The sequence below is a fragment of the Cydia pomonella genome, chromosome 27, assembly GCF_033807575.1.
Source record: "Cydia pomonella isolate Wapato2018A chromosome 27, ilCydPomo1, whole genome shotgun sequence".
Taxonomy (NCBI): domain Eukaryota; kingdom Metazoa; phylum Arthropoda; class Insecta; order Lepidoptera; family Tortricidae; genus Cydia; species Cydia pomonella.
The window spans coordinates 7,629,618-7,647,324 of NC_084729.1; the positions used below are offsets into that span (position 1 = coordinate 7,629,618).

Sequence of the window (17,707 nt, forward strand, 5' to 3'; positions counted from 1 at the left end):
CATTATAAGTTTTCGCACAACCTCAATATTTTTTGGTACAACGACCCATTTCGGGCGACCTGCCTTAACTTCGTCCGTAAGCATACTACGTCCACGATTGAACTCACTAAACCAGTGATACACAGTAGTTTTAGATGGAGCTTCATCCCCAAAAGTTGAAGTTAGTTGATCTATGCACTGTTGTTGCGTTAAACCACGCCGAAAATCATAATAAATCATAGCACGAATATTTTCACGAGTGAGTTCCATTCTTGCAGCGAGATGACATTTAAAACCCGTCAAAAACAAAACACTAGCGTTAATAAGAAAGAAAAAATATACCGGCCAGTACTTAAACAAGTTCAAATTTTACCATGGAGGTCAAATATACTATTTAAGAAGATTGTAATCCCGGTTTCCGGATATATAAATAGCAGCCCGAATATACACGATTTTATCACGAAATTAAAGACAGAATATCTGACTATTTTATTGTATTGTATGGGAATTGTCAAATGACTTAATGTTATTTGTAACTAGGAATAGGAACAAACCAATTATATAAAATTATTTTTTTGGTTTGTTGATCAAACTAACACAACACCACATTATTTGATTTGATGTCGATTCAACCGGTTTAGGACCGATTTACACCCTTATAATGAATAAAACATGCAACTTAGTTAAATAAAAAAAAACCGAATAAAACCGAAACCGGTTTTTTCAAATTCTAAAAACCCGGTTTTGGGTTTCCGTCAAAAAAACCGGTTTTAACCGGTTTTTTCGGTTTCGGTTAAAACCGGTTTGCATTCCCTATCAGTAAGTCATCTTTGATGAGGCTGGGTAAGATATTCCATCTACATTGTATCTTAACCGGGTCAGCACCTCGCACAGTTTGTCGTTTAAAATAACACTTACACCGTCTGGGCTATCAGAATCGCTGTCAACTAAGCTTGTTCTGACTCTAACTATATTCTGACGGACTAACCTTTAAAATTTCTTTTCAGACCTTTACTAGAATGGGTACAGAAAACCATCCAACAGTATGCCTACGAGCTAAACACGTCCTACCCCCTCCCCAAGCTTGACGTGGTTGTGGTGGAAGGGGGAGGGCTGTACTCCGAGGGGTGGGGGCTCATCACACTGTCTCCGAGCACCCTTACTGACACGAAGACCATAGCGCGTCTGTTGGCACAACAGGTTTGTGCATACTTCAACAGTAAGAAACACTGCTAGAATGAAATGAAGCTGCACAGTAGGTAGCAGTCTTACTGATTGCGACAAAGTGACTAGCGATCGACTATTTTCTAAGAAACTTAAGTACGTATATGACATGCATTATACACTGTGTGGGCAAAGAGTGAAGTAAGTACAAGTATATGGGAAAAGAGAGCCCTCTTGAAGCATTTTAAGGAAACTAATTTCGAAGCGCTATCTCTAATTTGTATCCGAAACTAGCTATGTACGTGTGCGTGCACATCTACATATGCATCCGTATGTGATAATAGATCAAAGGCCAAAGATATGCTAGCAACGTTTCGAGGGATGGCGCCATAACCTTTGGGTTATGCCCGGTAAGATGGCGCAACTTTTTGATATTTAAATTTTTTTACACATATCAGTGAAAGAATAAGGATCAAAATCAAATGGTGTTCTAAAAGTTTTGATCATGTGTCGAAAGATGGCAGTAAATTTACGTGGCTTCAAAGTTTTCTTTGACAATCCACCTCTATTTCAAATTCTCTTTGCCAGTGCTTAGTTGAGGGTTCGGGTTAGTGGAGGGGTAGTGTTCACGAGGGCCCAACATTCAATTCAAGTAGATTATGAGTTGCATTGTCTGGCCTAGTGGGTAGTGACCCTGCCTATGAAGCCGATGGTCCTGGGTTCGAATCCCGGTAAGGGCTTTTATTTGTGTTATGAGCACAGATATTTGTTCCTGAGTCATGGATGTTTTCTATGTATAAGTATTTGTATATTATATATATCGTTATCCCCGTACCTACAACACAAGCCTTATTGAGCTTACCGTGGGACTTAGTGAATACTGTAGTAATATTTATTAATTGTCTGTTCCCCAGTGGTTCGGCGGTTTGGTGTCGCCTCGCTGGTGGAGCGCGCAGTGGCTGATGGAGGCGCTGACATCCGTGCTCGGACAGAAGGCTCCACCCTTTGAAGGTGGCGCTGAACGGCAGCAAGATTCTTTACTGCTGGATCATGTGCTCCCGGCTTTAAGGTCAGTAGAGTTACTGAATTCCCATTCAGGCGCTGACATACGTGCTCGGACAGAACAGGACAGAACAGGTTCCACCTTTCGAGGGAGGTGCAGAATGACAACAAGATTCTTGACTGTTGGTCCATGTGATTGGCTCCAGTTTATTCAGACTTTGGAGGCGTTACTCTCGGATCATGTGCTTCTGTTCCTAAGGATGGAAGCGCTCACATCTGTGCTCGGACAGATGGCTCCACCCTTTGAAGGTGGCGCTGAAGGGCAGCAAGGTTTTTTACTGCTGGATCATGTGCTCCCGGCTTTAAGAGTCCTTATTCCTACAGACGAGCGTATTTTGTAAAATGCTTCCTTTTTCATTCAAGATTACGACGTAACTATTAGTATTTATTCAAAAACTGATAACGTACTTAAATAATCGTTTCCTAAACTAGGGGCTCCAACAGTTCAAATTTTCATTTTCTCTTTTAAACCTCTTTTTAATGAGGTTTTTTGGGAGTCTTTTCCAAATTTTGCAGTGAGATGTGGCGTTTCGGTTCTCAATTTTGCTATAAACAAGAATCATTTGGTACATGAATGACTACAATTTGATTCAACATATCTTGTACGAGGGGCTGGAATGATTAACAATCGAAGATTCATTAGAAAAAACTGATAAAATACCTTCCGAGTTTTCTTCATTTTTTTGGCGAAAACAGGGTTTTATTATATTTTATTTCCGCAAATTGTACGCATATTTTGCTTTAAAAATAGTATTATAGCAAACTGTAACTTTATGTTAACCTATAAAAAAAAAATCGTAACTATGGGACCTACATTGCCGTAAATTTATATTTTTTTAAAACACGTATAAATCACGCAGCAGCGACGCCCCGCTCTCAGTCCGCGCGGAGCGCGCTTAGAGGACGGACCTGTGCTCGATTGTCAGGCATTCGTTGCGATCGTAATCAGCTACGGAGTTCCGAGAAGTGCTATATACTGCGATTAGAAAATCTTAATAAAAGTTCATTTTTTACAGTATGCCTAACAGACTCGCTTATTGATGGATTTTCAGTGTTACTTTTTTTTTAATACTAAGTCGGTGGCAAACAAGCATACGGCCCGCATATGTACGCCTGCAACTCCAGAGGAGTTACATGCGCGTTGCCGACCCTAACCCCCTCCCGCCCCTCGTTGAGCTCTGGCAACCTTACTCACCGGCAGGAACACAACACTATGAGTAAGGTCTAGTGTTATTTGGCTGCGATTTTCTGAAAAACGCATTTCACTTGAAATTACGTTAGGGTTTGCATTATTATTTTTGACCCGGATGAAGTCCAAGTTCTCATGATGGAGTCAGGAGTTGGTCACCAGAACTCCTAATCTACTAATTATAATCCCATCGTGTTTGGGCTCAAAAGATTTGCCCTGACGAACACCATCGATCTAGATGAGGTCCAGGGTCTCATGATGGAGTCAGGAGTTGGTCACTAGAACTCCTAATCTACTCATTATAATTCCATCGTGTTTGGGCTCAACAGAGTTGCCCTGATGAGCACCTTCAATCTAGATGAGGTCCAGGGTCTCATGATGGAGTCAGGAGCTGGTCACCAGAACTCCTAATCTACTCATCATAACTCCATCGTGTTTGGGTTCAATAGAGTTGCCCTGACGAGCACCATCAATCTAGATGAGGTCCAGGGTCTCATGATGGAGTCAGGTGCTGGTCACCAGAACTCCTAATCTACTCATCATAACTCCATCGTGTTTGGGCTCAATAGATTTGCCCTGATGAACACCATCGACCTAGATGAGGCCCAGGGTCTCATGATGGAGTCAGGAGTTGGTCACCAGAACTCCTAATCTACTCATCATAACCTCATCGTGTTCGGGCTCAATAGATTTGCCCTGACGAGCATCATCAATCTAGATAAAGTCCAGGGTCTCATGATGGAGTCAGGAGTTGGTCACTAGAACTCCTAATCTACTCATTATAATTCCAACGTGTTTGGGCTCAAAAGATTTGCCCTGATGAGCACCATCGATCTAGATGAGGTCCAGGGTCTCATGATGGAGTCAGGAGTTGGTCACCAGAACTCCTAATCTACTCATCATAACTCCATCGTGTTTGGGCTCAATAGATTTGCCCTGATGAACACCATCGATCTAGATGAGGTCCAGGGTCTCATGATGGAGTCAGGAGTTGGTCACCAGAACTCCTAAACTACTCATCATAACCTCATCGTGTTTGGGCTCAATAGATTTGCCCTGACGAGCATCATCAATCTAGATAAAGTCCAGGGTCTCATGATGGAGTCAGGAGTTGGTCACTAGAACTCCTAATCTACTCATTATAATTCCAACGTGTTTGGGCTCAAAAGATTTGCCCTGACGAGCACCATCGATCTAGATGAGGTTCAGGGTCTCATGATGGAGTCAGGAGTTGGTCACCAGAACTCCTAATCTACTCATCATAACTCCATCATGTATGGGCTCAATAGAGTTGCCCTGACGAGCACCATCAATCTAGATCAGGTCCAGGGTCTCATGATGGACTCAGGAGTTGATCACCAGAACTCCTAGTCTATTCATCATAACTCCATCGTGTTTGGGCTCAAAAGATTTGCCCTGACGAGTACCATCGATCTAGATTAAGTCGAGGGTCTCATGATGGACTCAGTAGTTGGTCACCAGAACTCCTAATCTATTCATCATAATGGTAATTTGATGATGCTTGTCGGAGTAAATCTATTGAGCCCAAACACGATGGAGTTATGATAAATAGATTACGAGTTCTGGTGACCAACTCCTGACTCCATCATGAGACCCTGGACTTCATCTAGATCGATGGTACTCGTCAGGGCAAATCTTTTGAGCCCAAACACGATGGAATTAAAATGAGTAGATTAGGAGTTCTAGTGACCAACTCCTGACTCCATCATGAGACCCTGAACATCATCTAGATTGATGATGCTCGTGAGGGCAAATCTATTGAGTCCAAACACGATGGAGTTATGATGAGTAGATTAGGAATTATGGTGACCAACTCCTGACTCCATCATGAGACCCTGGACTTCATCTAGATCGATGGTACTCGTCAGGGCAAATCTTTTGAGCCCAAACACGATGGAATTATAATGAGTAGATTAGGAGTTCTAGTGACCAACTCCTGACTCCATCATGCGACCCTGAACATCATCTAGATTGATGGTGCTCGTGAGGGCAAATCTATTGAGCCCAAACACGATGGAGTTATGATGAGTAGATTAGGAATTATGGTGACCAACTCCTGACTCCATCATGAGACCCTGGACTTCATCTAGATCGATGGTACTCGTCAGGGCAAATCTTTTGAGCCCAAACACGATGGAATTATAATGAGTAGATTAGGAGTTCTAGTGACCAACTCCTGACTCCATCATGAGACCCTGAACATCATCTAGATTGATGGTGCTCGTGAGGGCAAATCTATTGAGCCCAAACACGATGGAGTTATGATGAGTAGATTAGGACTTATGGTGACCAACTCCTGACTCCATCATGAGACCCTGGACTTCATCTAGATCGATGGTACTCGTCAGGGCAAATCTTTTGAGCCCAAACACGATGGAATTATAATGAGTAGATTAGGAGTTCTGGTGACCAACTCCTGACTCCATCATGAGACCCTGGACTTCATTTAGATCGATGGTACTCGTCAGGGCAAATCTATTGAGCTCGAATACGATGGAATTATAATTAGTAGATTAGGAGTTCTAGTGACCTACTCCTGACTCCATCATGAGACCCTGGACTTCATCTAGATTGATGGTGCTCATCAGGGTAAATCTATTGAGCCCAAACTCGATGGAGTTATGATGAGTAGATTAGGAGTTCTGGGGAGTTCTGGTGACCAACTCCTGACTCCGTCATGAGACCCTGGACCTCATCTAGATCGATGGTGTTCGTCAGGGCAAATATTTTGAGCCCAAGCACGATGGAATTATAATGAGTAGATTAGGAGTTCTGGTGACCAACTCCTGACTCCATCATAAGAACCTGGATGGACTTCATTCGGGTCAAAAATAATAATACAAACCCTAACGTGATTTCAAATAACACTGAAACTCTATAGCACTAATGTGCGCAAACGATTGGCATCTTGACTACGCAGCATGGGTGCGTAGCCACCATGCCAATCGATACGACAACGAAACACTATCTGTCTCTCTCTCGTACTAATATGCACAAACGATTGGCATCTTGGCTGGGCAGCATGGGTGCGTAGCCAACATGCCAAACGTTTACGATACGACAAGGAAACACTATCTGTCTCTCTATCGCACTAATATGCGCAATCGATTGGCTTCTTGGCTAGGTATCATGGGTGCGTAGCCAACATGCCAATCGTTTACGATACGACAACGAAACACTACTCTCTCTCTATCGCACTAATATACGCAAACGATTGGTATTTTGGCTAGGCACTAAGCAAGTGTGTGGCCAACATGCCAATCGTTTACGATACGACAACGAAACACTATCTGTCTCTCTATCGCACTAATATACTTTATTTATACCTGCAGTCATTTAGTAACTTCTTCATTTTCCATTGGTGTGAAAGAGACAGAATAAAGAGCAAGGGTTATAGTACACTCTGTAGTCTGTACACTTAGTAGTAGTGTACATAAAAAAAAAAAAAAAAACTACTGTGCATATACAATAAAATAAAGAGTGCCCATATGATATCATATGACACTAAAATTAATGTTGCTTGAAATTATATTGAAAACTATCAAGATTATTCTAGTCTGCATTGAAACGCGCGTCGCGTTGCCGGCGCTCGCGTACCGAGCGCCAACGCCATCTATCGAGCGTTATTTCGTGAAATCGGAGAACGCTCCAAGGATTAAGGGCTCTTAAGGTTAGCAGTAGGGCTTTGGTGAATGGAGACTTTGGAGGCATTCACATCCTCAAACCGAAGGCGCCTTACGAGGAAAATGAGGAAACGGCAACAAGATTTTTTTACTCTTGGCTATGTGAACTTAGTATAGAGGCGTATTGTCAAAGCAAATTTTGTAGACAACTAAATTTACTGCCATCTTTCGACACAGCATTAAAACACTAAGAACGACATATGGTTATTTGACCCATGTTCTTTCACTGATATGTGTTAAATATCAAACGGTGTCGCCATCGGTATATCGCGATCTATTTGAGTATACATTTTTCTTGTGTTTTCGAGGCACGTTTTTTTCTTAGACTTTATTTTATCTTATACGGAGTTATAAGATATCTTCACAAGCTAATTTGCACTAAATTAAACATTATGAGATCCTATGAGACTATATAGGTCTGCCGTACGTACATATGTCATACAGGCTAGTACATATTCCATGTTCTGCGTGTTTTATCGAAAGTGTCCGGTTGACAATGTTAGTTAGACATTGATTATGATTAACTAAGCTTCCAAATTTAGATTTGAAAGCTGCCGTTTAGGTAAAGCTTAAGCTATAAGGGGAAACGCAAAAACGAGCAGCCCAGTCTCATTTTTGCGTTTTTGTGATAGGTAGGGGTTACAAAACCGCGCATATTTTAGGAAACCTGTTTTTCGGTTTTTGTAGAACAGCTAAACCGGGTTTCCGGTGATTTAGATTCTATATATAATTTGTATAATAAGCAAGTATTTTGAGGATCAAAACTTTAATATTCAGTCTTCTACTACATTTCTAGTTGTCATATCCACGACCATTAAACTGCACCCATAAAGTTTTTACTGTCACGAACTATTAAGCGAAAATCTCGCGTCAGAAATGGGTGAGTTTCATACTTGGATGACATTCTACTATATTGTGACTGTTTATTTAAACATTTAATACATAAATGTATTGTATTCTACTAAATACACGAATAAACTGTTAAGTGCCTGTTGCTCATCAAAGTATTATTTGTATACAAAACTGTATAATCAAAAATCTCGACAAAGCCGGTTTTATCAAACTTGAAACTCGGTTTTGACAACTGATTTCAAACCCGGTTTTACCGGTTTTTTCGAATTCGCTGAAACCGGGTTACCCTTAGTTATAGGTAACCACTAGACTATACCATCAGTTCTGTGGACTGTTTAAACTTTATTGCTTGTTTCCAGGTTGGACTCGAGCACGTCTGTCCGCGCGGTAGCGTCCCCGCGGCTCGAGCGCGCCGACATCGAGTCCGCTGCTGATGAGCTGTCATTGCACAAAGTTAGTGCTTTTCAGGTCCTACGTAAATAAATTACGACATCAATCAAGCAGTAGCGGGGCAAGACCAAAATATGGTGCAGGCAAGATACATTTAGCGAAGCCCTCTGGTGGCGCAAAAAATAACGAATATTTTTATACGTTGCGCCTGACTTATACGCATTTGAGGCACGAGGCACCTCGGACTGCGAGGCTGTAGGTGGACGCCCACGTCGCCCATTGCAAGCGCCGCCTCTGGCGTCAAGGTTATTTTATTTAAGCATGAAGATGAAGGCGCTTACACACCAATGACTGATCTCCGAATCTCTCTCTCTGGCACACAAATCCTCAGAAAGACTGCTCCTTTCGAGGAAGGTGCTGAGCGGCGACAAGTCTTTACTAGTAAGGTAAGGGTAGGTTTGTGACCGGTCTGGCCTAGTGAATAGTGACCCTGCCTATGGTCCTGGTCCCTATGAAGCCGATGGTCCGGGATCAAATCCTAGTAAGGGCATTTATTCGTGTGATGAGCACGGATATTTGTTCCTGAGTCATGGATGTTTTCTATGGATTTAACTATTTGTATGTTTATTTAGTCAATTGCAATATTTTACGGGCTGAATATATAGGTCATACTGGGGCCTTATTCGAGATGCACAACTGTCAAATTTCGCGTCCACATCAAATCAACACTTGATTCTATCGCATGTTGATTGTATCAAGTGTTGATTCTATCAACTGTGGATATTATCATTTGGAACAATCAAAACTCATTCATAGAAAAAATAATCAAACAAAAATCAACTTTGTTTATTACTACTATATAGTTTGAAATGGCTCTGAACTCGAAGTGGTTCGGTTTGATTTGATTGTCACCTGACTGTGGATTGCTAATGTCAAATTTTGACAAGTGTTGATTTTATTGCTAGACTTTTTTGTCCATGGGCTTGGGCACCATCTTGGATTTTTTGACGTACGACAGGGAATACCCTTCCTTTCCTACAATATATGGCATAGAGTAAAGCGTCTTTTTTTTTTAAACATAAGTTTACAGGAATCAGCGACATCTTGTATTCGATAGGATAAGTAATGCGCTATGAACAATGCGGCGGCGAGTAGTGAAACTGTACCTGACAACGTCAATCAATTAAAAAGTGACCACATAGTTGATGGTCGATAAAGGCGATTATTAATTGAATTTTAACGACAATAAAGAACTATTGACATGCGATCTTTTTGTTGAACCCACACCTACACGTCGAATAATGCTCGCTCCACATATTCTCCTATAAACGCTCAAAATTGTAAAAAAAAATGATGCAATTTACTCCGCACCCAGTCTCAAGTTGCTTCTAAACCACGTTCACGAACCAAGTTGTAACCTAACACATCTGTAAATATAAGGCATATGATTTAGAGATAAAGTCCGTTTTTTTTAAATTACGAGATGGTTCATGAATAACCTTTATTACTATAAAAATAATACTACATTTGTCAAAAAAAAATTCTGTATTGCGCTCTTACATAATACATAAAATTGATATAAAGATAGGTACCATAGTAGCTCGCTCACTTGGTCTATCAACAACTATTTTAATGTTCTTTGTACTCGTATACGCGACCCCATTGTATGTACAGTCGCCATCAGATATATCGGAACGCATGTATGAGATCTCAAATTATTAAGATAAGACCTACTGTACTGTCTATATTACTTACCAAGACCTAAGTACCTATTATTTATATGTACCTACACAAAGAGAATTCCTATGTTAAAAGGAGATTAAATACATATTTTGTTATTCAACTACAAATAAAATAAAATTTATCTTTTTCAGTTAACACATTTTTTTACCGATTTCTTTAATAAAATAAAACATTAAAGTATTATGTGACTATATTTCATTGTCTTCGGTGTAGATTATTTACTGATGTTCCAATTTTCTGTATCAGTTTGGTACCAGGAAATATAAAAACTACACCTCTTCAAAAACTTTGCTGGTAGTTCGACATCTGTAAGTTTAAATATAAAACATGATAAAAACACTTAAGTCAAAAACGTATACATAAAATATTTGCCCTATATTCTGGTCGCTTGGTAGGGTGCCCAGAAGGCTGGGTGCATTTCCGCGCTGGTTAACAATGCTGATCCTCTGGTCACCAGAAGCCTATATAAGGCGCTCTCATAGAGCCACGCTAGTGCCCTAGAGTTTCAAATTCAACCCCAAGTGCCACAAATATGTAGTTAAGGGTTTAAATTCTGGATCAAGAACATGGAATACTATTCGCTAGTAATGCCATAGGTATTAGAAAAAAATAATAGTAGGAGACGGCCGTGGTCATGGTAGGTGGTACAGGTGGGCCAGGCAAGCTCTGAAATTATGCACCTATTTTACTATAACTTTGTTCACCTGTGTATATTTACTGTTTCCATGATAATCATTTTTAATATGTAGCCCGTGTAATCGGGCTGTATAATTGGTCTCATATTTTTTAACACAAAATCATAATTATAATTCAATAATTAATGGTGTTTTACATATTAATCATTAATGTACCTATTTTGCAAAATTTTCTTGCATATAATAATACTGTTTACTTCAATTGACGTGTTTATTATTTTCGTTACTATGTCAACGTTAATACTTAAAAAATTATAACGTGAAGGTTGAGTCCGCAGTACAGTTACAGTTTACGTACATAGTGGCATTAGCACAGTCGGATTAGGACCAAACTCGAAATGTCTGAACAGTCATGAAATTTGGTATGTATATACGCCCCTTAAAGGCCCCTTTTTCATGCCCACACCATTTGACATTTGGGGACCTCGAGGAACCGCAGCCATCTTGGAAAATGTGGACCATCCAGGAGAAATTCGCGTTTTACTCTAAATCTATGTTCTTTATTCAATAATCGTGTAAGGCAACATTCAAGCTTATAAAATTCTACATAAAATAGTTTTAGACTTCTTTGTGAAAAAAAATGATCTTGCTTTAAAAAATACTTGCTAAACCCAGATTTAGCCCTTATACCCTTTCATGGGATATTCTCTTAATAGGAAACTTGTAAGAATAAAAATTCCACTTTTAACTATACATTTGTACATAATCTACCCCAATATCAATATTTTACTTGACTGCAACTTAACCAGAAAGTAGGGTTATGGGTATAAGTACTGAGGATTCAGGACACCCTGTAGCTTAGGATACTGGACGGATTTTTTAAATGACGTATTATTTAGCCCTAAACCTTTTTCTTCCGTTAATTTTAGTAACTTTGTATCGCATAGCACTTGTATACTAACTGTGGATCTACTGATGTCTGTTTTACTGTACTCCGCTCAATAGTTTAGGCGCTAGAAGAAAAAATATGATTTAATATTCGGAGTCCTCTCAAAGCGGCTGTATTGATTTTTCTTTAATAGAACAAGTAAAAGTAGGTTGTGAATGGCAAGAGGAATCTAACGATACGTCATTTAAAAAAATCCGTCCAGTATCCTAATACCTAGCTACTGGGTGTACTGAATCATCAGTACTTACACCCATAACCCTTCTTTCTGGTTTAGTCACAGTAGAGTAAAATGTTAATATTGGGGTAGACCACGTACAAATGTATAGTTAAAAATAGAATTCATATTCCTCCGAGTTTCCTTTTAAGAGAATGTCCCTTGGAAGTGTATAAGCGTTAAACTTAGATTCAGCAAGTATTCTCTATAACAAGATGTATTGTTCTGCAAAGATATCGAGGACTTTTTTGTGTAGAATTTAATAAGTTTTAATGTTGACTGTTGTGTTGATGGTACACATTTTCCAAGATGGTTCGGATTCCTCGAGGTCCCCAAATGTTAAATGGTTTGGGCATGAAAACGGGGCCTTTAATTTATATACATAATAAATTTCATGACTGTTACAGAGATTTCGAGGTTGGTCCTAATCCGATTATGCTACATTGTGCGTCCGCGGCAAATTCGGTTCTCCATACAAATGTAGTTACGCTCTCATTTTAAATCGGCTAGCTAGATTGCTCTGAAACTTTGTACTTACAATAGGATATGGTATGTCTATGCCTATAATTAATTTAAAACATAAATGTGAAATGAGAGCCAATTAAGTTCAATATTAAGAATATGTGTCGTTGTTGACTCGCCGACAACGGAATTGAGATCTATATGGGTGCCATGTTCTGTGCTGTGTAGAAAATCCTGAAATTATAAAGGATTTGTCTTAGCTAGTTTTTACGTATAGGCTACGTATCACCGAAACGTCACAAACACCACGAAGGTTCGGCTTGTACGGGCCCTCGTTTTTCCTATATTCTTATACGCTGCGGAGACCTGGACTATCCAAAAGACAGAGGAGAAGACGATAGACGCCCTAGAAATATGGTGCTGGAGGAAAATGCTGGGGATATCCTGGACCGAGTTTCGGACTAATGTCTCCATCCTTAAAGAACTCCGTATCAAGCAGCGCCTTTCGACTCTCGTAAAGACCCGCATACTCAGTTTTTTCGGTCACGTCTCGGGGAGGAACAACGACTCCATAGAGCGTCTAGTGGTGCAGGGTAGAGCAAACGGAAAAAGACCGCGCAAAAGACCACCTATGCGATGGACTGACCAAATCAAATCTGCCATGAAGGGTCCCCTGAACGCATTTGCCAGAATGGCCCCCAACCGCGAAAAATGGCGAGAGATCGTACGGCAAGCAACATCTGCGCCTGATATCAGCAGTTGACCACGACGCTCTGCAAAGAGTACAACGACAAAGAAGAAGAAGACGTATCATATTTGTCTAAAATTTGGTTTGTTGGTACACACACAAGGGATAGTCTCTAGCTAGGTACGGGGTGCCACACTCGTCAGCGCGACGGCGATATTTTTTACCTTTTACCTAAAAATCTCAAATTTGTGTACGGGCTCAGCTCCTGTTTCGTCTTAAGCCTGAATTTGACAGATTCTGACTCACAGGGGGCTTTGAGCATGCTGTTGCGTTCGTTTTCAAATTTTGAAAAAAAGAATTAGCCTAACAACACAATAAATGCTTGTTTTTCCGCATTCTTCACTATATCTCCCTGTCTCACTACTATCTGACCTTCTAACCCAGAGGGGAAAATATACCTTATTGGGGCTACTCCATCTTCCTCATGATAATATATTTTACTTTACTGAAAAGCAATCGGTACATGATACAAGATGCACATTGTTAAGAGCCGGGGTTAGAACCCACGACCATTGGTTTTAAAATTAGTATATAATTTGTATTTATATAATAAATCTGTTTTCTTGTTGACATTTTGTGGTATTGTATTGCTTTATGTTAATTGTCAAGATATTTCTTTCATCCTGGACAATTGTCACATGCGTCACATGTACGTTTTTATGATAGATCTACATCGACGCAACTGCATGTCATTGTCAAAGAGCATATAATCACTACGTTTTAAGAGACGGGACTTCCATACTAGCGAGTGGAATCAGTTTGTTTCGCAAATCATTACCAAAATGTACGACAAAGAACTGTCAAAGAACCATAGTACCAACATAAGCGATTTAAATAGTGTAGTACGCTACACGCTTACGATTCTTATCGATATCGATAAAATGGGGAGGGTTGAAACATAGGCTCCTGTCTACAAATTTTGTACTCGAAATCAGGTTAGCATCGAGTCCACATTTAAGTTGTATGTTATAAAGTGGATAGTTCTTAATTGGACTACTATCTGGTCGGGCTTAATGTGGACCCGAATTATTTTAATACAGTTTTTAAGTCGTGTTTTTTTATTTTATTAAATGCTTGATTTTCATAATGATGTGCACATACATGTTTGAATAAATGTAACTTTTCTATGGGAAGATGTATCAGGTCTTCGTTCCCAACAAATTTGGCCCACTGCCTGCATCTGAAAACATACAGCCTTGGAAAAACATGACTTTATCTACAGTTTATATTCCATGTGTTTGCTAATGAGATGATCAACTGATTATTTCGCGCTAATATGCATCTATAAATCATGTTTTTCGGCATCCAGTTATCAACAACCCTTTATCAATGCTTTAACTTTTTATGTATTTATATGTCTGTTAATCATGAGAACGGGTCTGGCCTTGTTGGCAGCGACCCTGCCTATGAAGCCGATGGTCCCAGGTTCAAATCCTGGAACGGGCATTTATTAGTGTGATGAGCATGAATATTTGTTCCTGAGACATGGGTATTTTCTATGTATTTATAAATACTTATAAATTAGGTCTATGTACATATATATATACATTATTGCACAAACTGACTTAGTACTAAAGTATGAATGGCATGTGTTGTGGGTATATATATATATATATATATATCGTTGTCTAAGTACCCACAACACATGCCATTCATACTTTAGTACTAAGTCAGTTTGTGTAATAATGTCCTATAATATTTCTTTATTTATCATAAAAACAGAGATTAATTTTGTTACATTTTAGGTTAATATATTAAATAATCACTAGATAAAAAAAATATGTTAACTAATGACCATTAATGCATAAGTAATAGATAATTTATGCATTATTAAGCTTCGACGAAAAAATTATGGTCATATTGCATGCTAGTTCTAAGGAAATTTCACATATTTAATTTAATTATTTACACTGATATACAAATAAAACTACAGTTATCGATAGTTATAGTACATACCTAGTTCACAACGAAAAATAATGTAAAATATCTAATTTTCGATGTGTTTATAGCCTGCTGACCCAAAATAAGGTCAAAAGTATCTAAAGCAATACTTACCAGTCTTCATCCAAGGGAAATTTCGCCATAAAATCCCTTTTTTCGTGATTTTCTCGAGTGGCTCGCTTGCCACATATTTCACACTTAGTAAACCGTTTTCTCGCTGGCATTGTAACAAACTCGCTCTTTACTCTGATCACGGTTGACTATTTTCGATTTTTGCACTAAATAATAAAGAAATTACACGAAATACCCGAACAAAACATTGAAGCCTTCAAAACAAACAAAGCAATTAGGCTGACAGTAGACTTGATGTAAACTTGACAGAATAAATAGCACTGACGTTTTCTTTTTCTTCGTTGGCAATGATTTGCGAAACAAATTCCATACAAAACTTTTTTCTTCCTAGTTGCGTCAGCCTGATCGGAATTTGGCAGCTAACTCCATCTTGCGTCCAGTAGAAGAATCAAAATCGTACAGATAAAACTTCTCTCTGCCTTAGGATCCCCTTTTCAATGTCATAAATCCAAACATGGCAGCCATACCCATCGACAAAAAAGTCTACCGTTGATCTAATTTCATTTGACAGTTAACTAATACGTATTCGACACGCTTATATTTGACAACTAGAATCCTGACTAGAGCTGGGACTGCGTACCAAAAGTACGTCTCTGTTACTCGTACCAAAAGTACGTCTAAAATACCAGTTTTACGAGTATGACCCCCAATAGGCAGTTTACGTATTTGCCGTGCTTAGGCGTCTTACAAATAAGGATTATTTATACAAATATCGACTTATTATTTCGGTAAGGGTCGGAAATATGGTGACGCTTTGAGTGAAGGCTATGAATCTATTGTCATATTTTTGTTATATATTATTACATTATTTTTAGATACAACAGACACCCAGACGACCATCTGTTAACAAAATTTTATTTTACCTAAAGTAACGGTAAGAATGGAGGTACGAGGTGATAAAAGTTTCATATTTGTTTTATTTCAAAAATCAAAGTCCGTACTTTTAAATACTCGACAAGCTAAAAGTAGTCTATTACAAATAACCTGTTCCAAAAACTATTCCGGTACAACGCCCCGCCTCTAGTGTGGATATTGTTCACTGACAGGTGGTGATAATAGCAATTCGACAAGTCACAATATTTCTCACATCAAATGGAAATCAACACGAAACGTCACTTTTAGCATGTCGAATAAGGGCCCTGAGCAAAAATCCCGAAAAAAATTTACTCTCCCATAGAAAATGTCAAGGTCAGACAGCAAAAATGTATGAAACAGCCACTTTTTTTTCTCGATTTTTTGGTTGGACCCATAGTTAAAGGTGCTCAGTATGACTTATATATTCACCCCGTAAATTATTGCAGGTGACTAAATATTAAACAGCCTGTATATCGTTGGATGAGTACCCAGAACACAAGCCTTCTTGAGCTGACCGTGGGACTTAGTCAATCTATGTATATGTTACTGTAAAAGCCCGAAGTACGGTAAAACCTAGGATATACCGGTAAGACCTAGGTTTTACCGATGCCGATCGGTAAAAGCCCGAAATGTGAGATAATTATTGTTCACTTCGGGCTTTTACCGACATGGATTTGGTAAATCCTAGGTCTTACCACGGCGACCGGTAAAGGTTCAATAATGCACTGGTTCTTGACATTATTAGATGAAAATCTTGTATCAGTGTAAGGGGCGTCACATGTAGTGCCATTTAGAGTGATGCTTCGTATTGTTTCGGCTATTTTACTAGTCATATAGATCTAGGTCTTTCGGTTTTGCTGAAGGTGAGAGTGAACTCTACTCACTGCAAATTCGAACACCGTGAGCAGGTATGTAGAAGTCCTGAGAGCAGAGTAATGTACAGTGTGTCACATACCCTCTGTAAGCAATATGCCCAGTTGGTGGGAATTTTCGGGCTGTAGCTAGCCGCTGTAATGGGTAACAGAAACACGTTCCGTATGTGCTTCGCTTTCCAGATGACTAGGGTGCTTTGCTTAATGCAGAGATTATCGTATCGCGAAATGAGAAATTTGCTCTATTAAGTTTAAAATATTGTTTCGAGACTAGGTCGCTTTACTAATATCAATAAAACACACATACGGATTTAATATGAGCAAAAAATGGAACATTATCCTAATAAATAAGTATGTTTCCTTCAATAAACGGACAAAGAAAATGCCGAGAAAGTGCTCGAGAAAGTTCTCGCGAGAACATTCCCAAGAATATGCTCGGAAATTTCCCAAGAGTGAAGAGAAAGTTGCCTTTAGAGTAATTTGTTGCTTTCCAAATTGTTTTAAACATGTATAGTTTATAACATTAGAGTAGTCAGTAGCTCGTAGCGCAACGACGACGGGTCGTACGCCTAAGCGAGTGCGTCGCAAAAAGCAAAGGCGAGGGACCGCGCTGGAGCTCAGGCAGTACTGAGCGAGGCCATCGCCTCTTGGAACTCCAGCACGAGTAATAATTAATGCCCTTTGCATTTTGCTGGATTTTTCGGGGGTCGGTGTGGGTGGTGCAACTAACACCTCTTGACCAGATGGACGCATGATTCTACGGGGCATACTTGGATCGCCATTTAGAGGCGACGGGGTCACGTGAGGGTCACGCGG

At 39.5% G+C, this 17,707-nt stretch overlaps 1 protein-coding gene across 1 annotated transcript in view; it reads left to right on the top strand.

Annotated features, from left to right (window-relative positions):
• LOC133532374 (uncharacterized) overlaps positions 1-17,707 on the top strand; it is an 80,514-nt gene that overhangs the window by 28,227 nt on the left and 34,580 nt on the right. Inside the window, exons 12-14 of the mRNA XM_061870984.1 lie at positions 987-1,179; positions 2,058-2,212; positions 8,310-8,403. Coding sequence (XP_061726968.1) covers positions 987-1,179; positions 2,058-2,212; positions 8,310-8,403 — 442 coding nt within the window. The remainder of the gene's footprint in view (positions 1-986; positions 1,180-2,057; positions 2,213-8,309; positions 8,404-17,707) is intronic.